The sequence below is a fragment of the Borostomias antarcticus genome (assembly GCF_949987555.1).
Source record: "Borostomias antarcticus genome assembly, chromosome: 5".
Classification (NCBI taxonomy): domain Eukaryota; kingdom Metazoa; phylum Chordata; class Actinopteri; order Stomiiformes; family Stomiidae; genus Borostomias; species Borostomias antarcticus.
In genome coordinates this window covers 13,589,816-13,614,869 of record NC_140238.1, presented here as the reverse complement: position 1 = coordinate 13,614,869, position 25,054 = coordinate 13,589,816, and the positions used below count along the sequence as shown (strand labels likewise).

The window sequence follows — 25,054 nt, the reverse complement described above, 5'->3', positions numbered from 1 at the left end:
AAATTAACGGTGCGGACAACCACCTCCATGACATGATCCATTTTTAATGATTTGCAACACAATGCTTCCTGGTGCAAAATACAGTGAAATGTCCAAAAATCTTGTCCTCCATTTGCGGCCTGTACTTTCTCTCTGAATTTTGTCACAACGCCTGCTTTTCTCCCGATCATTATGGCGCACCATCTGTAGCCAGGCTGACGGCACGGGACCAGTCCACTCCGACCCTGTCCAGCGCTCCAACGAGAGAGCTGATAATGTCATCCGCTGTTGTAGTATCCGTCATAGGTACCAACCCAAGGAACTCCTCGGTGACTGTCAAAGTCTCATCAACACCACGAATGAATATGGCCAGTTGAGCAACATCTGTAATATCAGTGCTCTCATCAATTGCAACCAAAAATGCAACAAATGACTTGACTTTGTGATTCATTTGGCTGTCCAAGTCTGCCGAGAGATCTGAAATTCTATCTGCGACAGTGTTCCTCGTTAGGCTAATGTTGGCAAAGGCCTGTCGCTTTTCAGGGCACACGATTTCTGCAGCCTTCAGCATGCATGTTTTCACGAACTCACCCTCAGAAAATGGCTAGGATCCTAACGCTATCTCGTTAGCAATAAGGTAGCTAGCTTTCACCGCTGCATCACTGACCTCTCGGCTACGGGTAAAAACAGACTGCTGTTTCTTTCGACCCACTAACAATTCATTTATCTTCTCTATTCTCAGTTGTCCTCGCAAATGGTTGTATTTTTCACCATGAGTCTCATAGTGGCGCCGAATATTATTTTGCACTGAAACTTGCTGATTACACACCAAGCACACAGGTTTCCCATTCACTTCTGTGAATAAATAAGAATCAGTCCATTTTTCTTGGAAAACTCCTTTTTGACAAAGACATTTTGGTAATGAGGGTGCATCCGTGGGTAATTTTGACAACAAGAGCTTAATAACGATAAGGCAAGATTGCCAGATGGCGCATTCTGGGCGCGTTGCTGTCACGTGCTGTTTATTTCCGGATCTCTCGTTATGTCAGTGCGACCTCTGCTGGACAAATTTGGAATATCTGTTCCTTTTTAAAAATTTTGGACGTCGTCTCGTCGGCCGGTTTGAACCATCTGGCGTGCCGGTTTTGGCCCGCGGGCCGTATGTTTGACACCCCTGCTTTAGAGCATTCACACTATTGTTATCCAGTTCTTTATTATTATTTTTTTTACTTCTTCTTCCGTACGTTTTTTGGCTCTCTGTAGCTCCTTCATACTTTGAGCCACTTAAACCATTCAAGTATCAAAATGTTCAGCTTGTTAAGGACATGCGCGGAATCCTTTCAGATTTTTTATACCTTTTATACTTTTTAAAATATTCAACTTTTTCAAGAATTTTTTTGAATGGAAGTCTATGGGGGAGTTTTGAAACCTCCTTCAGCCTTCAACTCCTTCATACTTTGAGCTACAGAAACCATTCAACTATCAAAATGTTTAGCTTGTTAAGGTCTTTATGGGATATCTTTCAGATTTTTAATATATTTTATACTTTTCAAAATATTCAGCTTTTCTAAAAGAAAAATTACAATGGAAGTCTATGGCAGACCTTGAAACCCCTTGTCAGCTTTGAAACCTATCTCCTCCTTAATGTTTTGCTAGAAACCTCCTTCAAAGTTTAAAATGTTCAGGACCTTTAGCTGAGTAAACGATCTATTCAGATTTTTGAAATTCCTTATAGTTTTTATGTAATTTAAGTTTGTTTTGGACCTTTTTTAACATTGAAGTAGATGTGTGGAATGTTCAGTATTTAGAGTGTGGCAGCCTGTGTTTTGAAAACATTACACGTTTTGTAAACTGCTGTCGCTCCTACAGTTTTAACAGCTCATACACATATTATACATTAAAACGTTCACACAACTGTGCTGATTCGTACAATGTAAGTACCTAAGCCGTGTGACTTATAGTTTTCGCTGTATGACAATTTGTTCGGCAACTGCGCTCTCCATTGAAACGTATTGGCCCACACTGACTTTTGAGCTGCTCATTTTGCATTTTTTTTGCAAATGTTCAGCAAGTTCTCAGGACTCCTACGGTGTCAATAGCTAAGCTGTAGCATTTATACTTTTTGAGAGAGAGCTGTCTGAAGCCGGCATGCCTTTCCATTGAAGTGAATGAGAGGATGCTCAGTGTCAGTTAAGATTTGAATTTGGGGACACGCGCAGGCTCTCTGTACAGGCACCCTTTTATGACTACTGTGGTAGCATTCATATTCCTTCCTTCCATCCTTCCTTCCTTCCTTCCATCCTTCCTTCCTTCCTTCCTTCCTGCCTGCCTGCCTGCCTGCCTGCCTGCCTGCCTGCCTGCCTGCCTGCCTGCCTGCCTTCCTTCCTTCCTTCCTTTCTTTCTTCCATCCATCCATCCTTCCTTCCTTCCTTCCTTCCTTCCTTCCTTCCTTATATTCAAAGAAATATTTAGAATGACACTCTTTTTCAGGCTGCAAACTCATATTAATATCTTTTCTCCTCTTTCAGCTATTGAACTCAATAAAATTATGAGTTATGATGAGTGGTCTAATCTATTTTTGAGTGTAGTACTAGCTGTACTTATAACAAACACGTACTGCTTTTCACTGCTACTGCTTCTAACCTCAACTTCCATACAACACCTCCACAGCTACTGCTCGGCCCCGGAGTGGGCTATAGACACATGGTCTCCAATGAGGGGTGCATGGGGATGGCCTGGCAATCACTGACCTGCCCCCCACAACCTCTGACCTGAGGGGGCGGAGTCTCGCCACCACGCCACTATCCACGCCACCGTCCCAACATCTCAGACCCTGAGTTGGCTAAAGATGCAGTTTTCACGGTTGGTTGCATGTGGGTGGCCTGGGGAGCAGTACACTGTCCTCGACCGACTCTGACCCAAGGGGGCGGAGACTCGTCACCACGCCACTATCCACGCCACTGTCCCCACATCTCAGCCCCTGAGTGAGCTACAGACACACGGTCTTCACTGTTGGGTGCATGAAGATTGCCCAGATGTCAGTGCACTGCCCCTGACCTGCTCTGACCGGAGGGGGTGGAGTCTCGCCATCACGCCACTATCCACGCCACGGACCTCACAACACAGCCTCTGAGGTGGCTAGAGACACACGGTCATCACTGGTGAAGGCAGGGGGGTAGCCCGGCACGGCCTACACTGTCCAAGACAGGCTATGACCCAAGGGGGCAGAGTCTCGCCACCACGCCACTATCCACGCCACTGACCCCACATCTCAGCCCCTGAGTTTGCTACAGACACACGGTCTTCACTGTTGGGTGCATGAAGATTGCCCGGATGTCAATGCACTGCCCTCGACCTGCTCCGACTGGAGGGGGCAGAGTCTCGCCATCACGCCACTATCCACGCCACGGACCTCACAACACAGCCTCTGAGGCGGCTAGAGACACACGGTCTTCACTGGTGAAGGCAGGTGGGTAGCCCGGCACGGCCTACACTGTGGCTGCGTTCCGAATCGCATACTTCTACTTCTTACTACCAGTACCTACTACAGCTGCCCTTAGAAAGTACGTACTTTGCAAGCAGTAGGCATCCAATTGGGACATACTACCTTGTCATAACATTGCGCCTTGAAATTAGCCCACATCCGTCGCTGTCCATAACGCGACATTCGTCTACAGCTGTCAACTCGTGCATGTGACGCACATTACCGCTGCGCAAAGGATTGTGGGTCAGAATAGCCAGAAAAGCCTGCTGGCGTGCATACTGCAAAATACGACCGGATGTAGTAGGTCATCCTGGTACTTTTGCCATACTGCATGTGGCATACTATGTATTGGGACATACTACATTCTGTTTTGGCATACTATATAGTAGGGTAGTAGGCGATTCGGAACGCAGCCTGTCTAAGACTGGCTATGACCCAAGGGGGCGGAGTCTCGCCACCACGCCACTATCCACGCAACAGACACCACAACTTAGACCCTGAGTGAGCTACAGACACACAGTCTTCACTTGTGGGTGCACGGAGATTGACCGGATTTCAGTGCACTGCACTCGACTGGCTCTGACCCGATGGGGCGGAGTCTCGCCACCACGCCCTACCACGCCTCGGACCTCACAACACAGCCTCTGAGGTGGCTAGAGACACACGGTCTTAACTGGTGAAGGCAGGTGGGTAGCCCGGTGCGGCCTACACTGTCCACAACCGGCTCTGACCCAAGGGGGCGGAGTCTCGCCACCACGCCACTTCCACGCCTGGGACCTCACAACACAGCCTCTGAGGTGGCTAGAGACACACGGTCTTAACAGGTGAAGGCAGGTGGGTAGCCCTGTGCAACCTACACTGTCCACCACCGGCTCTGACCCGAAGGGGCGGAGTCTCGCCACCACGCCACTATCCACGCCACAGACACCCCAACTAAGACTGAGTGAGCTACAGACACACGGTCTTCACTGTTGGGTGCATGGAGATTGCCCGGATGTCATTGCACTGCCCCTGACCTGCTCTGACTGGTGAAGGCAGGTGGGTAGCCCGGCATGGCCTACAGTGTCCACGACTGGCTCTGACTCAAGGGGGCGAAGTCTCGCCACCACGCCACGCACCCCACAACTCCGACCCTGAGTGGGCTAGAGACACATGGTCTTCACAGGTGGGGGCTGGTGGGAGGCCCAGAGCGGCGTGAACTGTCCAAGACTGGCTCTGACCCTAGGGGGCGGAGTCTCGCCACCACGCCACATTTGACATTTCAGATTTATCACATTCATGCATTTTCAGCAATGCTTTTGCGATTTCGTTCAGCTGCTCAGCATTCACACGCATTTTCTGCAGGAAATGCAATTTTCTAGTTATTATTCCTCTGCCATTGTAGTCTATGGCAGCCCATAGAAGCTTATGGTAGAAAGTTATAAAAATTGGCACACTCATTCAGGACAGTGCCCTGACCCTCCTCACCAAGTCTCATGTCCACACCTCAACCTCTCTAGCGCCACCAACGTGTCAAAGTTGGAGGTGCATTTATGCATGCAGCTTTTCTTCAGCAAGTCCAATTTTCAAACTTCAGGTGTCCTTCAATTCCTTGGCTCAAGCCGGATTCAACGCACTCTATGACGTCATTGTGGCCATCTTGAATGATGTGCAAAACCCTTAAAATGTATCTCCTTCTAGGAACTTTCACCAATCTGCACGAAAATCGGTGGATGTCATATATACACCAATGTCTACAAAGGATGTACAGGGATTTTTGATTATCTATTGCTTTCGCTCGTGACAGCCAATCAAAATTGGCAGAAAAGCTGCAAAACAGGAACTGGGGTCATATCTCAGTAATGTTTTAATCTATCAAAACCACATTTGGCACACTCATCCGGGACATATCCATGACATCAGTCACCAAGCCTCATGCCAATTTAAACAACGACACCCCCCCCTCTCACTCTACCGAGAGGAAGCAACCCTACCAGGTGACATTAATTAAGTGCTCAGGACTCACTCTACCAAGAGGAAGCAGAAGCTGACATTATCCACTCAAATCTGCGAAGCGCGTTGGTAAGATCCGTCGTGGCATAACGGGTAGCGCGTCAGTCTCGCGAGCAGCGAGTTCAGGGTTCGATTCCCGTTCATCCAAAGTGCATTCTTATAATTATTGTAATTATGCTGCTGTGGAAGTCAATGGCAGACAACAGAATCATTGTCGGTCGCTCCTGCCAGTTAAAAGTTGTGAAATTTGGCTCACAGACCAGGGACTCGTGTGCCTATTGTTCAGAGTAAGTAATATGTGTGTATTACAAATGTTTTCCATGTGGGGGAGGCATCTTACAGTACAGTACATCATATTCATGGGTTTTGTTGTAGAGACGATTATCCAGACAAGCACATACAGTAGAGACAATCACATAGACAAGCTCATACAGTAAAGACAATCACATAGACAATTGCATACAGTAGGAGAAAATCAGACGGAAGCACATACAGTAGACAATCACAGACATACAGTACAGCAGAGAACATAACATACAATAGACACAATTACATAGACACAAGCACATACAGTACAGACAATCACATATAGTACAATAATGCGCTCCTCTTGTGTAAAATGCAGCAGATGGAACTTGGTTGCGTATTTTTTGCCATGTTCATGGCCGTGTACAAATAGTCAAAGTGGGTAAAGGAAATGCAGTGAGTGGGTGTAGACTTCTGTGGAGTAGGGGAAGGTTTTGAAGATTCATTGGAGTCTAGTTTGTCTGAATGGGAAGGTACAAGTGAAGAAGTGAAGAACACTGGCCAGACTCCTGTTTACCTTCATGGCTATCAGAAGGTAGGCCGTCTTTCGCTGGTGCAGCAAGAAATTCCACTCTAGGCTCCCATTTTGTAGTGTTCACTGACAACATTCTCGCAAACTTACAAGAGGTGAACCTGAGAAGCTTGGAGCAACAGTGGGCAGCCAGACTCTACAACTACCACTTCAACATCAAGTTCCAGCCTGACAAAACCAATGTTAATGCTGATGCCCTATCTCGTGTACCTGTGGATGGAGGAGAGGATGGTGAAGAGGAGGAGATCCTGGCCCTGAAGACTTTTCTCACCGGGGTGGAAAACCCATGCCCAGAAATGCTTAACTCTCCTGTCCAAGTTGACCTAGAAGAAGTGCAGCTGGGCCGAACCCCCTGGAGAATGGAAGGACGCCCAGCAAAAAGATGACATGATTCGCCACATGCTGTTATCCTTGCAGACAGGGAAACCGCCCAGTGCAACAGAAAGGATCGCCCTGCAACGTGACACTCGGCAGATCCTCAAGGAGAGATAGAGGCTGACTCTGAGGGAGGGAGTCTTGCATCAGTGTGTGAGGGACCCCAACACCGCAAACTCCATCTTTCAGCTGGTCCTCGCTACAGCCTTGAAAGAGAAGGTGTGGCAGAAATTCCACGAACGGGCTGGCCACACGGGTGTGGGAAAGACTTAAGCTCTCATCCGCTGCCCACGAGTGTTGAGTATTAGAACAGCCTACTTTTCTTGTTTTATTGATCTGAATGATTTTCATAGTTTGCAGTGGTTGAAGTTTGCAGTGGTTATAACGTTTGCTGTGTTTACCAAGTTTGCAGTGTAGTTGCGTCCGACAAACATGTCTCTAAAGCCTTCAAAACATCAGTCGCATTTGCTTCATCTTTCGTGTGGTCAGCTTGGCCCCCACAACGCTGCTTGCAGCTTTAATTAGGGCCCGAGCACTGGCGGTGCGAGGCCCTATTGAAACTCGAAGGATTATTAGGGCCCGAGCACTGGCGGTGCGAGGCCCTATTGAAACTCGAAGGATTATTATTCTCCTTCTCCTTCTCCTTCTCCTTCTTCTCCTTCTTCTCCCCAAACAAATGCCTTTTTGGCGGCCTAAACATCGATGAAAACGGATGAAACTTTGCAGATACATCAGTCCCGGTGTAAATCGGATATTTCATGGGTGACGGAAATGGGCGTGGCAAAACGGCTCAAGAGCGCCCCCTGGAAAGTTTAAAATGGCGAGCCCCACCTTTCAGTTTGATGTAGGCGAACGAAATTCGGTGGGCATATGTATTTCATCGAGCCACACTAAAATGTCTCTTGGAGCTATACCCAACATGCAACAGGAAGTCCGCCATTTTGCTTTTAATGTGCCATTTTGTCCTTGTTTTGACCATTTCCATGCCTCGTACTTCGACGAACTCCTCCTAGAGATTTCATCCGATCAACTTCATATCGGGTCGGCTTCATCTTAAGACCTTTGTGATCAAAAGTTATCAAAAAAATTTAGTTTTCACCACACACCCTTGCCGTGGCGCCCCGCTAAAGTTTGACATTTCGCCATAAAACACGAAGTCCTCATAACTCCTCCATACATTATCCAATTTGTCCGATATATCCATGGATGTATTATATAAACTGGATACAGCCACTCCATTCACTGGCCGCTATCAACAATGAAGCCCTATTGAACCGCGCCATCTTGGCAAAATTTGTAGTCATTTGACTATTTCCGGTTACTTTTGACTTGCGCAGTTGTGCTTTTCTGGCCTTCCGGTTACTTTTGACTTGCGCAGTTGAGCTTCTCTGGCCGACGCGCGTCCACGAAAAAGTTCACATTTATCTGAAATGTAGACGCGCGTTCCCGGCTCTCTCTGCTGGATAGCCTAACGTTAGAGAGATAAATGTAGGCTATGGTTATGTTAATAAAGCTAACAATGATGTTGTAACATGCATGCAGCACTGCCGATCTGATCTGAACGATTGATTCATTATTACCATGGATCGGTATTGGGATTGATCAAGGGCGAATGTGAAATAGCAGCCATGAACTCAGCGGGTTTTCCGAGATGCGGTAGCCGCGGCCAGAGCTCCTGCTGGCGGGGAGTGAAGCTCTTCAACTCGCCTGTCACTGGCTCCCTGGAGGAATTTAGCCTGGCTGCAATAACGTTATCGCGAACGGAATGAATACCATCTACTAGCAAACAAAACATGTTCAATTATATTTAACCTGTTAAAACTAAGATGCCAGGATCAAAAAATAATTTCTCCAATTGATATATTTGACAAAAACAGGTTAATATGCAAGCCGGTTTTCATTGCTAAATCAAAGCGGGGAGAGCCGGGAACGTGCGTGGACGCGCGTCGGCCAGAGAAGCTCAACTGCGCAAGTCAAAAGTAACCGGAAATAGCCAAGTGACTACAAATCTAGCCAAGATGGCGCGGTTCAATAGGCCTTCACTTTAGATTTCGATTCCTGGGGGCTTGGATATATCTCACGCTTCATGACGGTCCTGTCCTGAACACATCTATGTGTCAGTATTGCGTCATACTTATAGCGCCACCTATTGGTGAAACAGGAAGTCCTCATAACTCCTCCATACATTATCCAATTTGTCCCATATATCTCACGCTTCATGACGGTTCTGTCCTGAACACATCTATGTGTCAGTATTGCGTCATACTTATAGCGCCACCTATTGGTGAAACAGGAAGTCCTCATAACTCCTCCATACATTATCTGATTTGTCCGATATGTCTCACGCTTCATGACAGTTCTGTCCTGAACACATCTATGTGTCAGTATTGTGTCATACTTATAGCGCCACCTATTGGTGGAACAGGAAGTCCTCATAACTCCTACATACGTGATCCAATTTGCTCAACATTTCTCACGCTTCATCAAGGTACCGTCCTGAACACATCTATGCTTCGGTATTGAGTCACGCTTAGAGCGCCACCTACTGGTGACAGAAAGTTTCTCTCAGTACTGCACACCGAAATAGCACACCCTTTAACGGCGCCACACCCCGACACGCATGGGGTGCGAGGGCCCGCTCACTGCTGCTCGCAGCCCTAGTTATTCTTCTCCTTCTTCTCCTTCTCCTTTACTCCAAACAAATGCCTTTTAGGCGGCCTGAACATCGATGAAAACGGATGAAACTTTGCAGATACGTCAGTCCCGGTGAAAAATTTGATAATTCATGGGTGACGGAACTGGGCGTGGCAAAACGGCTCGAGCGCCCCCTGGAAAATCTAAAATGGCGAGCCCCACCTTTCAGTTTGATGTAGGCGAACGAAATTCGGAGGGCATATGTAGTTCATCGAGACGCACTAAAATGTCTCTTGGAGCTATACCCAACATGCAACAGGAAGGCCGCCATTTTGCTTTTAATGTGCCATTTTGTCCTTGTTTTGACCATTTCCATGCCTCGTACTTCGACGAACTCCTCCTACAGATTTCATCCGATCAACTTCATATCGGGTCAGCTTCATCTTAAGACCTTTGTGATCAAAAGTTATCAAAAAAATTGAGTTTTCACCAAACACCCTTGCCGTGGCGCCCCGCCAAAGTTTGACATTTCGCCATAAAACACGAAGTCCTCATAACTCCTCCATACATTATCCAATTTGTCCGATATATCTCACGCTTCATGACGGTTCTGTCCTGAACACATCTATGTGTCAGTATTGCATCATACTTATAGCGCCACCTATTGGTGAAACAGGAAGTCCTCATAACTCCTCCATACATTATCCAATTCGTCCGATATATCTCACGCTTCATGAAGGTTCTGTCCCGAACACATCTATGTGTCAGTATTGCGTCATACTTATAGCGCCACCTATTGGTAAAACAGGAAGTCCTCATAACTCCTCCATACATTATCCGATTTGTCCGATATATCTCACGCTTCATGACGGTTCTGTCCTGAACACATCTATGTGTCAGTATTGCATCATACTTATAGCGCCACCTATTGGTGAAACAGGAAGTCCTCATAACTCCTCCATACATTATCCGATTTGTCCGATATATCTCACGCTTCATGACGGTTCTGTCCTGAACACATCTATGTGTCAGTATTGCGTCATACTTATAGCGCCACCTATTGGTGAAGGAGGAAGTCCTCATAACTCCTCCATACATCATACGATTTGCACCAAATTGCTGACGCTTCATGAAGGTCACCTTCTGAACACATCTATGCGTCGGTATTGAGTTACACTTACAGCGCCACCTACTGGTGAAACAGGAAGTACTCATAACTCCTACATACATTATCCGATTTACTCCAAATTGCTCATGCTTGATGAAGGTCGCATCTTGAACACATCTGTAGGTCAGTATTGCGTCATACCTACAGCGCCACCTACTGCTTACAGGAAGTCCTTATAACTCCTACATACTTTGTCCGATTTACACAAGATTTCTCACGCTTTATCAAGGTACTGTCCTGAACACATCTATGCGTCGGTATTGAGTCACGCTTAGAGCGCCACCTACTGGTGACAGGAAGTTTCTGTCAGTACTGGACACCGAAATAGCACACCCTTTAACGGCGCCACACCCCGACCCGCGTGGGGTGCGAGGGCCCGCTCACTGCTGCTCGCAGCACTAGTTAGGGCCCGAGCACTGGCGGTGCGAGGCCCTATTGTATTTCGAAGGATTATTATTCTCCTACCTTCTTCTTCCAAAACAAACGCCTTTTTGGCGGCCTAAACATCGATGAAAACGGATGAAACTTTGCAGATACGTCAGGCCCGGTGAAAAATTTGATAATTCATGGGTGACGGAAATGGGCGTGGCAAAACGGCTCAAGAGCGCCCCCTGGAAAATCTAAAATGGCGAGCCCCACCTTTCAGTTTGATGTAGGCGAACGAAATTCGGAGGGCATATGTAGTTCATCGAGACGCACTAAAATGTCTCTTGGAGCTATACCCAACATGCAACAGGAAGGCCGCCATTTTGCTTTTAATGTGCCATTTTGTCCTTGTTTTGACCATTTCCATGCCTCGTACTTCGACGAACTCCTCCTACAGATTTCATCCGATCAACTTCATATTGGGTCAGCTTCATCTTAAGACCTTTGTGATCAAAAGTTATCAAAAAAATTGAGTTTTCACCAAACACCCTTGCCGTGGCGCCCCGCCAAAGTTTGACATTTCGCCATAAAACACGAAGTCCTCATAACTCCTCCATACATTATCCAATTTGTCCGATATATCTCACGCTTCATGACGGTTCTGTCCTGAACACATCTATGTGTCAGTATTGCATCATACTTATAGCGCCACCTATTGGTGAAACAGGAAGTCCTCATAACTCCTCCATACATTATCCAATTCGTCCGATATACCTCACGCTTCATGAAGGTTCTGTCCTGAACACATCTATGTGTCAGTATTGCGTCATACTTATAGCGCCATCTATTGGTAAAACAGGAAGTCCTCATAACTCCTCCATACATTCTCCGATTTGTCCGATATATCTCACGCTTCATGACGGTTCTGTCCTGAACACATCTATGTGTCAGTATTGCGTCTTACTTATAGCGCCACCTATTGGTGAAACAGGAAGTCCTCATAACTCCTCCATACATTATCTGATTTGTCCGATTTATCTCACGCTTCATGACGGTTCTGTCCTGAACACATCTATGTGTCAGTATTGCTTCATACTTATAGCGCCACCTATTGGTGAAACAGGAAGTCCTCATAACTCCTGCATACATCATCCGATTTGCACCAAATTGCTGACGCTTCATGAAGGTCACCTTCTGAACACATCTATGCGTCGGTATTGAGTTACACTTACAGCGCCACCTACTGGTGAAACAGGAAGTACTCATAACTCCTACATACATTATCCGATTTACTCCAAATTGCTCATGCTTGATGAAGGTCGCATCTTGAACACATCTGTAGGTCAGTATTGCGTCATACCTACAGCGCCACCTACTGCTTACAGGAAGTCCTCATAACTCCTACATACTTTGTCCGATTTACACAACATTTCTCACGCTTCATCAACGTCCCGTCCTGAACACATCTATGCTTCGGTATTGAGTCACGCCTAGAGCGCCACCTACTGATGACAGGACGTTTCTCTCAGTACTGCACACCGAAATAGCACACCCTTTAACGGCGCCACACCCCGACACGCGTGGGGTGCGAGGGCCCGCTCACTGCTGCTCGCAGCCCTAGTTATTATTATTATTTATTCTTCTGCCATGGGAGTCTATGGCAGCCCATAGAACCGTATGGTAAAAAGTTGTGAAAATTGGCACCCTCATTCATGACAGTCCCGTGAGTCTTTTCACCAAGAGCCATGCCCACAGGTCGAGCCCTCTAGCGCCACCAACGTGTCAAACTTAGAGGTGCGTTTGTGCACGCAACTTTTGACCTGTAAGCCCGATTTTTTAAAATGAGGTACCGTTGGATTCCTTGGCTCGATTTTCCGCCATTTTGGATTTTATGAAAAACACTTAAAATGTATCTCCTCCTAGGAATTTTCACCAATCTGCATGAAACTCGGTGGGTGTCATCTTTAGACCAATGTCTATAGGATTCTTAAAGGTATTTTTGATTGTCCATTGCGTTCGCTCCTTACAGCCAATCAAAATTTGCATCCAAGCCGCCAAACAGGATACGGGGTCATATCTCAGCAAATTGTTAATGTATCAAAACCACATTTGGCACACTCATTGGGGACAGTTCCATGACCCCTGTGAGCAAGTGTCATTGCGACAGCTCGAACCCTCTAGCGCCACCACCATGTCAAAGTTGGAAGTGCGTTCAGGCACACAACTTATGACCTGTGTGACCGACTTTCAAAAATGAGGTAACGTTGGAATCCCTGGATCATGCCGAGTTCATTGCACACTATGATGTCATTTTCCACCAATTGGATTTCCCGCCATTTTGTATTTTGTGTAAAACACTTAAAATGTATCTTCTCCTAGGGATTTTCACCAATCTACATGAAATTGGCTGTACACATTCTCTAGACCAATGTCCACAAAAACATTACAGGGATTTTCGGATATGGCGTGTTTCACTTGTTGTCTTTGATCCGCTGCTCGCGCGTCCTGCTTGGCCCCCACATTGCTGCTTGCAGCTATATTTTAGATTGCTATTCTTGCATTTTGCCTTCAGCACTAGATTATGCTCTTAGTCACTTGTTTTAGAAAGGAGATGCACTTTTGAGTTCTGGAAAGTAGTATTACGTTGGCTTTTCCTGCGTTAAATGCAATTATTGTTAGTCGCTTTGGATAAAAGCATCAGCTAAATGACTAATGTAATGTAATGTATTATATTTTAGAGCCAATCCTAATGACGGGGCAGATATATCCACTAGATTTTTTTGTCTCTTAATGTCTCACTGCACATTTTGATGACATACATCATGGGCAGAGGTATGCCCTCTCCGACTGTTATTTTTATTTCTAGGCTGTACTTGGTGTATAACATGTCAACTATGTCTGCAGTTCCTTTGTTGATGAAAATTAATAAACATTTGATAGAAAAAGTGCATACAATAACTTGAATTAACATTAAATAACTTTTCCGAAGAAAGTCCCCTGCCCTGTCACCTTTACAAGAGATCCCCAGAAGGCCCAGGGTTGCCCTTTGTCCCAGGGTGAACCAGGTGTTTACACTTTCCCTGGCCTCAAAATCCTCCAAACTAGGCCCCTCAATTCTGATTCTAATAAGTTCCTCCACTGTGTCTGTGTGGAGAGATGCTCTGACGTCTAATTTGATCCTCTTTTGAGAGGTGGAAAAAACACCAATGAAAGTCAAGTGGCAGCAATGCCACTGGACTTATGTTACATTTTAGACAGAATTGGACACCTCCTTTATTCGTTTTTATCTTTTTTTCTAATTGTGTTATTTTGTTATTTTAAACTTTAAAATTTACTTTTGTATACATGTCTGGTAATAGGAGGGTCACTCACTCATATACATACTAAAGTAGATGTATTTCAGATATAGTAAGAATTCAGTATGTGTGTGTGTGTATATATATATATATATATATATATATATATATACATACATACCCCCCCCCCCCCCCCCCACACACACACACACAGTATATATACTTAAAGCTCTTCCCCCTAGAACAGAACTGCAGTGGGACATCTAACATCAACTTTGACTATGTGTTGTGGTGTCTGTTATTTCTCCAGTTTGAAAGTTGTGTGACAAGTAAAATTGTAGCTTGTTATGTAGCTTGTATCTAATTTTGTGTCTAATATTTTTTCGGAGACAGAGGGCAAACATACATTAAAAGGGATGAGTTTAGCCAAACTAATGCTAACACATTTTGTCTCTACAGGCAACCCAGGAGTTGTTGACTTTTACAAGACCTTTATGCAGACGCTTCGGTTGAAGTTTGGCTGGCACTTCCCAGTGTGGGCAGTGAGCCATGCTGGCCATTGTGTGCCTCCTGACACTATGGACATGGTTGAAGGTAATCTACAATAATTGCTGTATGCCTCCTGACCAGTGTTGGGAATACTGTGACGCTTCACTGTAACTCCACTACTTTTGGCGGTAACTAGTAATGTAACGAATAACTAAAATAAATAATGTTGCAGTTAGAATTACTGAAATTATATATATATGTATATATATACCTCAATCAAATCAATCAATCAAAGCTTTATTTGTATAGCACATTTCATACCCAGAGGCAACACAATGCGCTTTACAGAGAACAAGGGAGGTGGGTATACGACCCACCCCTACATATTCCAGAGGGAAGCAAAAAAACACCCGGGGGCCAGATAAGTGAGCTGTAAATAAAGTATTATATTATAGTATATAAGTATAAGTAATATAACATAATATATAGTAATATATAAGTATATAATATATATTACAGTATATATATATACCATACTATAAAAAATAGTCTTGTGGCCATTTCATGAAATAAAAAATAAAACTAGCAAGTACATTTCCTGGAGAAAATGTGAGGTGGGCTAGCTGCTGCAGCTGTTTGTAACAGCTACTGCTAGAACTACTATGGACAAGGCAATCTCCATGCACCCACCGGTGAAGACCGTGCGTCTCTAGCCCACTCAGGGGCTGAGTTGTGGGGTCTGTGGCGTGGACAGTGGCATGGTGGTGAGACTCCGCCCCCTCAGGTCAGAGCTGGTCGAGGACAGTGTACCCCTCTCCGCGCCACCTACCCGCCCGCACCGGTGAATACCATGTGTCTCTAGCCCACTCGGGCTGAGTTGTGGGGCCGTGGCGTGGATAGTGGCGTGGGGGTGAGACTCCGCCCCCTCAGGTCAGAGCTGGTCAAGGACAGTGTACCCCTCTCCGGGCCACCTACCCGCCCGCACCGGTGAATACCATGTGTCTCTAGCCCACTCAGGGGCTGAGTTGTGGGGCAGTGGCGTGGATAGTGGCGTGGGGGTGAGACTCCGCCCCCTCAGGTCAGAGCCAGTCAGGGACAGTGTACCCCTCTCTGGGCCACCTACCTGACTCAACCGGTGAAGACCGTGTGTCTCTAGCCCACTCAGGGGCTGAGTTGTGGGGCCCGTGGCGTGGATAGTGGCGTGCTGGTTAGGCCCCGCCCGCTTGGGTCACAGCTAGTCGGGGACAGTACAGTGACCTCTGGGCAATTTCCATGCATCCACCAATGAAGACTGTGTGTCTCTAGCCCACTCAGGGGTTGAGTTGTGGGGCCCGTGGCGTGGATAGTGGCGTGGTGGAGAGACTCCACCCCCTCAGGTCAGAGCCAGTCGGGGACAGTGTACCCCTCTCCGGGCCACCTACCTGCCTCCACCATGAAGACCTCCGGGCAGTCTCCTTGCACCCACTGGTGAAGACTGTGTGTCTCTAGCTCAATCAGGGGCTGAGTTGTGGGGTCTGTGGCGTGGTGGCGAGACTCCGCCTGCTTGGTTCAGAGCCAGGCGTGAACAGTGTGGGCCGCAGCGGGCTATCCACCTGCCTTCACCAGGGAAGACCATGTGTCTCCAGCCCACTCAAGGACTGAGTTGTGGTGTCCATAGCATTTTCAGTGGCGTGGTGGCGAGACTCCGCCCCCTTGGGTCAGAGCCGGTCGTGGACAGTGTAGGCCATGCCGGGCTACCCACCTGCCTTCACCAGTGAAGACTGTGTGTCTCTACCCACCTCAGAGGCTGTGTTGTGAGGTCCGTGGCATGGATAGTGGCGTGATGGCGAGACTCCGCCCCCTCCGGTCAGAGCAGGTCGTGGGCAGTGCACTGACATCCGGGCAATCTCCATGCACCCAACAGTGAAGACCGTGTATCTGTAGCTCACTCAGGGGCTGAGATGTGGGGACAGTGGCGTGAATAGTGGCGTTGTGACAAGACTCCGCCCCCTCGGGTCAGAGCCGGTCTAGGACAGCGTACTGCTCCCCGGACCACCCACATGCACCCAACCGTGAAAACTGCGTCTTTAGCCAACTCAGGGTCTGAGATGTGGGGACGGTGGCGTGGATAGTGGCATGGTGGCGAGACTCCGCCCCCTCAGGTCAGAGGTTGTGGGGGGCAGGTCAGTGATTGCCAGGCCATCCCCATGCACCCCTCATTGGAGACCATGTGTCTATAGCCCACCCCGGGCGGAGCAGTAGCTGTGGAGGTGTTGCAGTAGGTGTTTGTTATAAGTACTGCTAGTACTACACTCAAAAATAGATTAGACCACTCATCATAACTCATAGTTTTATTGAGTTCAATAGCTGAAAGAGGAGAACATATATTAATATGAGTTTGCAGCCTGAAAAAGTGTCATTCTGAATATTTATTTGAATATAATGAAGGAAGGAAGGAAGGAATGAAGAAAGAAAGAAAGATAGGAAGGGAAGGAAGGAAAGGAAGGAAGGAAGGAAGGATGGAAGGAAGGAAGGAAAGAAAGAAAGAAGGGAAAGAAGGAAGGATTGAAGGAAGGATGGAAGGAAGGAAGGAAGGAAGGAAGGATGGAAGGATGGAAGAAAGGAAAGGAAGGAAAGATGGAAGGAAGGAAGGAAGGAAGGATGGAAGGAAGGAAGGAAGGAAAGAAGGAAGGAAGGAAGGATGGAAGGAAAGGAAGGAAGGAAGGAAGGAAGGAAGGAAGGAAGGAAGGAAGGAAGGAAGGAAGGATGGAAGGAAGGAAGGATGGAAGGAAGGATGGAAGGAAGGATCGGAAGGAAGAAAGGAAAGGAAGGATGGAAGGAAGGAAGGAAAGGAAGGAAGGATGGAAGGAAGGAAAGAAAGAAAGAAGGATGGAAGGAATGAAGGATGGATGGAAGGAAGGAAAGAAAGGAGGAAGGAAGGATGGAAGTAAGGATGGAAGTAAGGATGGAAGTAAGGAAGGAAGGATGGAAGGAAGGATGGAAGGAAGGATGAAAGGAAGGGTGGAAGGAAGGAAGGAAGGAAGGAAGGGAGGGAGGAAGGGGGGGAAGGGAAGGAAAGGAAGAAAGAAAGAAAAAGAAAGAAAGAAAGAAAGGAAGGAAGGAAGGAAGGAAGGAAGGAAGGAAAGGAAGGAAGGAAGGAAGGAAAGAAAGAAAGCAAAAAGGAAGGAAGGAAGGAATGGGAGGAAGGAAGGATGGAAGGAAGGGTGGAAGGAAGGCAGAAGGAAGGAAGGAAGGAAGGAAGAAAGGAAGGATGGAAGGAAGGAAAGTTAGGAAGGAAGGATGGAAGGATGGAAAGAAAGAAGGAAGGATGGAAAGAAAGAAGGAAGGATGGAAGTAAGGGAAGGAAGGAAGGATGGAAGGAAGGATGAAAGGAAGGGTGGAATGAAGGAAGGATGGAAGGAAGGAAGGAAGGATGGAAGGAAGGAAGGAAGGAAAGAAGGAAGGAAGGAAAGGAAGGATGGAAGGAAGGTTAGGAATGGAGGGAAAGAAAGAAGGAAGGATGGAAGGAAGGATGGAAGGAAGGAAGGAAGGAAGGAAGGAAGGAAGGAAGGAAGGATGGATGGAAGGAAGGAAGGAAGGAAGGAAGGAAGGAAAGAAAGAAAGGAGGAAGGAAGGAAGGAAGGAAGGAAGGATGGAAGGAAGGATGGAAGGAAGGAAGGAAGGAAAGAAAGAAAGAAAGAAAGAAAGAAAGAAAGAAAGAAAGAAGGAAGGATGGAAGGATGGATGGATGGATGGATGGATGGATGGATGGATGGAAGGAAGGAAGGAAAGAGAAGGAAGGATGGAAGGAAGGAAGGAAGGAAGGAAGGATGGAAGGATGGATGGAAGGAAGGAAGGAAGGAAAGAGAAGGAAGGATGGAAGGAAGGAAGGAAGGAAGGATGGAAGTAAGGAAGGATGGAAGTAAGGAAGGGAAGGAAGGGAAGGGAAGGGAAGGGAAGGGAAGGGAAGGAAGGAAGGAAGGATGGAAGGGAAGGAAGGAAGGGTGGAAGGAAGGGAAGGAAGGAAGGAAGGAAGGAAAGGAAGGAAGGAAAGGAAGAAAGGAAAGAAATAAAGAAATCAAGAAGGAAGGAAGGAATGGAAGGAAGGAAGGAAGGGTGGAAGGAAGGGAGGAAGGAAGGAAGGAATGTGTGAGGTTTCAAAATTGTAGGAGTGCCAGCAGTTTACAAAATGTGTGAATATTTTCAAAGCAACTGCTGCCACCACTCTAAAAACATAACGTTTCTGAACATTCCAAAAGCAGTTTCAAGCAGTTTCAATGGGACAAAAAATAGTTTTAAAAGTTAAATTACAAAAAAACTATAAAAAAAATATCAAAAATCTGAATGGACCCCTGAAACAGCTAAACATCATGAACATTTTAAAGTTTGAATTAAGTTTCTAGCACAAAATATGAAGAACTAGTTAAAGTTCAAAAAAGTGGGGAGAACTAGAATAATAATAAAGAAAGAAATAGTGTTCTTTATTACAAGCTAGCCCACCTAATAAAGAAAGAAATAGTGGGAATATCACAAGTTGGGCTAGCTTTTGCAAGCTAGCCCACCTAATAAAGAAAGAAAGAAAGAAAGAAAGAAAGAAAGAAAGAAAGAAATAATGGGAATATCACAAGTTGGGCTAGCTTTTGCAAGCTAGCCCACCTAATAAAAACATTCTTGTCTCAACAAAACAACACCCCCTAAGGGTGAAAACTAAAATTCCCTGAAGTCAGGATAAAACAGAGATGGGGGGGGGGGTTACAATTAACAAAATATCAATTATCTAAAACTTCCCTCTTCTGCATTTGAGGACAGAGTATTGGGCACGCTTCGGACGAAATGGTCTCTTCCCTAGGTCATACTAATCTGTCGCTCACGGTGAGTCGGTGACATGGCGTTGGCCCTGCATCCCACGAACCACAGGTGTCGCCCATCTGTAGGGAAGCAGGCCGGTAACCTCCATCTCCACCTCCGGTCCCGTGCCCGTCTTCTGGTTCGGCATTCACCCGTCACTCCCGGACAGTGTTGGGCTCGTTACTCAAAAAATGTAATATATTACTTATTACTCATTACCCTTTTTAAAAGTAATATCGTTACTTTACTTATTACTCCCAGCCAAAAGTAACTAGTTACTTATGTAATATATTACTTTCCATATTGACTACCTTTTGCAGCGTGCTCATCACGGTCCGGTTCTCTTTCCACCAACTTCATGTTGCTGTGTTGGCGTAGCAAATGTTTCAGGAGATTTGAGGTGGTGTTTCTGGCACAAGAGAGAGTCTTAGTAGAACTTACACACAGTTTACACTTGACAACATTCTTGTTGTCTTTCAGTTCCAGGAAATCGAAATAGTGTGCGTATTTCCAGCCATGGAATGTTAACGTCATGTTCAAATAGCTCCGCTCGCTCGCTGCTTGCCTGGTTATAATGTGACGGGACGTGATATGAGCGGAACGTTCTTCAATCTGAAATCAAAACTTTATTTCACCCTTTGTAAAACGAAAATAAATAAACAGAGCAGGCCTATGACAAAAGTAATGCAGTAGCGAGCTTTCTGGGGGCAAGTAACTGTAATATTATTACTGAAATGTGATTAGTAACTCGCTACACCCCTCGTTACTGGAAAAAGTAATATTATTACTGTAGCGCGTTACTAGTAACGCGTTACTGCCCAACACTGCTCCCGGAACGACAGTTGTCCAGCAACTGGTCCTTTGTTCTCCCTCTGGCTCGATGGCGGATCACAGAAGAGTTTTCTTCGTCTCCCACACGACCAGCTACTAAATCTAGCAGTTAGGATTTAACAGTCGAAACAGTGTACAAAATGTAAACAATACCTGACTGGATAATAGGCGCACTTAACCAAACATATAAGACAAGAGCTGAAGCTCAAACAGTAAACAACAAAACAAACAACCCGTGCAGAGACACAGAACATAAAGGACGAACAAAGGCCTACGTTAAAAAAAAACAAAAAAACATGCCTGCCCGGCTGAACACCAGCCTCTTTGTTGGAAGCTAACTCCTAGTTACTACACCAACCACCCGGGATAAAGGGGAAAACGTTTCTCCAAGAAACGTGGATTGGACACACCAATCACTCCTGTAGCTAAATTAGTTGGTAATCGTTCCAAAACGAAACATCAACAATCACTTCGAAGCTAGTTGGCAATCGTGCTAACACGAAACATCAACAATGGGGCTTAAGCTAGTTGGCAATCGTTTTAAAACAAAACATCAACAATGAGGCTTAAGCTGGTTGGTAATCGTTCTAAAAACGAAGAATCAACAACAACGAGCGCCCTACCCTCGGTAGGAAACACCCAACTCCCCCCGCGGCAACTCAGCATGCGCTCTGGCACAAGAGAGAAAATTGATTTTCCAAACCCACTATGGACCGACACGTCTGTCGACCAGTCCATCCACTGGAATCCCGAATCAACACACAGGCAGTCCTCCCTTTCATCCATGTCGCCAAACTGTAATGGATTTTAACTGATCTAGTCAAAAAGGATTTACCAAGATTCGCTCAAACAGGTTAAGTCTGGTTTATTGAGAAAACATACGAGCGCAAGGACTTCCGGACAAACACGAGTGGTATCCCCAAGAAGTGAATTCAAAGCTTGTCATGCGCAGCCTTATATTCAAGCAAAACACAGGTACAGCGCTTTGAGGATGTGATTGGCTAACCCATTGTACGTCATATGAAATGGCAGGCGTGGTCGAGAATACAGACACGTGACATGAGAAAAGGCGGCAATTTCTTGGAGACAAAGGGACAAAGAATGGTTATTCTGGAGTAGACAGATTTCTAGGTGTGTGGACCTCCTGGAGGTCATCCTGTAGGTTAGCACAGCTATATGAACGGTTGAGGGAGGTGGTGAATTACAAAAGTGGAGAGAGGACAAAGGTTTAAGGTGTTTGGAATAGCAAAAGGCAGGGGACTGGATCAATAGGTTTTAAGAACAAAAGCTGAGATCTGAAAGGTCTTGAGGCCATTTGTAAATTCTATGACAAGTAACACTATAGATTAATGTGTAACTGAAAATGTCCTCTAAAGAATTCCTGTATTCAAATCCAACCGCGTTTTTTTTTTTTATTTTTTTTTTATTTTTTTTTAAGTTTTGCGAATTTTGACAATACCCCCCTGCAATTCCTGACTCAACAGAATGTGTTGCGTAACGACCCCGCATCTAGCCTACCCCACTCAGAGTTAATGTAAGCCTAGTAATAGTTCTCATATCTCTCATACACATAACAAGCTGAAAATATGATATATACTAAACAGCCAGATTTGTCACTGTTTGGGCTACCAACACTCCCGACTGCTGGGATGTATACATAGCCTATATGCATAAGAGTGTAGGAAATTACATCACTATATGGTTAGAGATGCATGGGTAATTAACCTATGCATTTTTAAAAACACTGTCAACATTATAGTCTGGTGGTTGTAAACACAGACACCTAGGCTGCTATGGTAAATGATTCATACATTGCTACTTTCAAAACAAACTAACCAAAGACTACACTCATTATTTAAATATCACACCACACACACACACACACACACACACACACACACACACACACACACACACACACACATTTACACACACACACATTTACACACATTTACACGCATTTACACACACACACACACACACACACACACACACACACACACACACACCACAATTTCTTATTAAACACCAAAAACACAAGGGGGAGTAGCAACATGGATGTGAGGGGTGTATGAATTTACATCACTTTATGGTTAGGTAGGGAGGGAGGGGGAGAAGGAGAGAGAGAGAGAGAGACGTGGGGGGATAAGAACAACGAGAAAAAAGCGGATGTGATCCAACCCACATTGTAACATATGTGACAGCCACTGGTGATTTGGTCCGCAACTCGGCAAACCCCGAAATGCGCTAGGGGGCAAAATACGTAAATAATTTTTTTTTTTTGTTTTTTGTTTTTTTTTGTATTACCAAAGTTGAAGTTGTGAAGAACCCACTTACTATAACAGACAACAGTTTTAGGTTCACGAAATACATATAATTAGTCTGCAAACTAAGCTCGTTTTTAGCTGATTTCGAGCCGGGCTTGGGGGCGGGCAGATCGATTAACATGTTTTGGTTTCATTGGCTATTGCTTCCGGGTTCTCCGCCCCCCCACCCTTCCCCAACACGCCGGCTTTGTTTACAATCAGTCCAAAGTTTAACTGTGGATGCTACAGCTTTTGCTAATGAGAAGACAGGGATGGCATCCAGGACATGGAAATAGTTTTAAGAGCAGCTAAAACTCCAGCAGAGCAGGACTCGTTCGTACACAGAGTTTATTCTTGATGACCTGTGATACAGAGATGACTGTATCAACAAAGCAAGTTGCTACCAAGCGAAAGTTGCGTCGAACAACGTACCAGATTCACACCACTGTTGTCTGCCGCCAAGCATTCTGCTTTGCTTTGGGGTAAGCTATCTTTATACTATCTGTGCTGTTTACATTACATTAACGTTAGTCGTTTAGCAGTAGCTCCTTTCTAAACAAGTGACTAAGTCTTTTCTAGCATAACAAAGGCACTAGCACTAACTAACAAAGGCTAGCTAGCTAACGTTAGCTAACATGCTAGTTAGCTGAGCTGTCCCTTCGTTCCTAAACTAGCCAGCTACCTAGCACAGGGACATGGCTATAGCTAGTGAGCTATCCCTTTGTTCCTAAACTAGCCAGCTGCCTAGCACAGGGACATGGCTAGCTAGTGAGATAGCCCTTTGTTCCTAAACTAGCTAGCGAGGCAGCTAATATCCAGCCAGCTACCTAGCACAGGGACATGGCTAGCTAGTGAGCAAGCCCTTTGTTCCTAAATTAGCTAGCGAGGCAGCTAATATCCAGCCAGCTGCCTAGCACAGGGACATGGCTAGCTAGTGAGCTAGCCCTTTGTTCCTAAACTAGCTAGCGAGGCAGCTAATATCCAGCCAGCTGTCTAGCACAGGGACATGGCTAGCTAGTGAGCTAGCCCTTTGTTCCTAAACTAGCCAGCGAGGCAGCTAATATCTAGCTAGGTAGCTATATTATAGAGAGAAACAGAATGAGAGAGCATGAGAGGTATGGTAGTCTGACACCTTTGTTTTTTGTTTTGGTTACATGATGAGCAAAAACAAGCTCCAGGCCTGTGAGGATTTGCAGCTCTCCCTTGGCCCCTCCATACCAGCCAGCAAGAAGATCACTATGCACTACAGCTTTGATTTTGCGCAACAGTGAGAATACGTTCATCCTATCATGCATTAGCTAGTCTATTTAATCAACACATTCTGGTACTATTTTATCTATATGGAGTGCCAGTACTGTGGGCAATAGTTTAATGTACTTTCTTCCTTCTATTCTATTGCAGTTTTGATGCTGAGAGACCTGGCATGGTTGTGGCCAGAGAACACCGTGATGCACCGGCAGTCGAGTTTCAGCTGCTGTCCGCTTGTAGATTCACTGCAGATCATCAGGACGGACAGCACTGCAGGAGAAAGGCCACAGCCTTTTCCTGTTTGTATACTGAAGCATTGCTTGTTCTCTTGCACAGACTTGCGCACACTTGCACAGACTGCATTGTTAGAATATTGAATACTGAGCCGAGTACTGTTGTTATTACCTTGAGTATTGAGCTGGGGACTGTTATTACTTTGTTGTACACTTGATCACAATGAACACTATGCACCTTGTCTATACAACAGACAACTGACTGTACACTTTAACACTTAGACTGTTGCCTTTTTTTGTACACTTAACTACTTATGCTTGTACTTTATATGATGTATGTGACAATAAAGAACGTTACATTTGAACTTCATCTTATATTGTGTTGTGAATGCAGTTGAGAACAAGATTAATACTGACTGAAAGAGTGTGGGGTCATCAGTGAGAGAGCACCCCACTTCCCTACTAACACAATCAGGTTGCAGCAATGTTGCAGAAACGTGCAATTTAGACTTTTGTATGGTCCACTCAACGTCAAGTTAAACGTGCATGCAACGCAAACGCGGTATCTGCACACAAGTTGCTGCAACGTGCAGGTCCAACGTGTCTGCAACGTGCCTGCAATGTGTACACAACGTTGTGATTTCCGTGATGATTTCGATGTATATTGCTGCAACGTTGTATACACGTTTATATATTACTTTGTTACGTTGCTGCAACGTGGTCTACACTTCCGTTGGCTACATATATAATTTGCATTACAAAACAAATCAGCTCCTTGCGCAAGCTCCACTACTTCCTGAAACTCTCCAGGCATATTTCTTTACCGTCCTATACTATTGGATAGCAATAGCGATGAATCCGGTGTGCAGCACACCTGATCAATCACTTCCATCCACTAGTATAGGACAGGAAAGAAATGCGCCTGTAGAGTGTCAGGAAGTAGTGGAGCTTGTGCAAGGAGCCTATTAATGTCAGTCAATGCAGCAAG

The 25,054-nt window shown here is 45.6% G+C and overlaps 1 protein-coding gene across 2 annotated transcripts in view; it reads left to right on the top strand.

Annotated features, from left to right (window-relative positions):
* Nucleotides 1–25,054, top strand: part of ldah (lipid droplet associated hydrolase) — a 53,710-nt gene that overhangs the window by 10,731 nt on the left and 17,925 nt on the right. For both annotated transcript variants that reach the window (XM_084438057.1, XM_084438056.1), the window contains exon 3: nucleotides 14,592–14,726. In XM_084438057.1, the coding sequence (XP_084294183.1) occupies nucleotides 14,592–14,726 (135 nt within the window). The remainder of the gene's footprint in view (nucleotides 1–14,591; nucleotides 14,727–25,054) is intronic.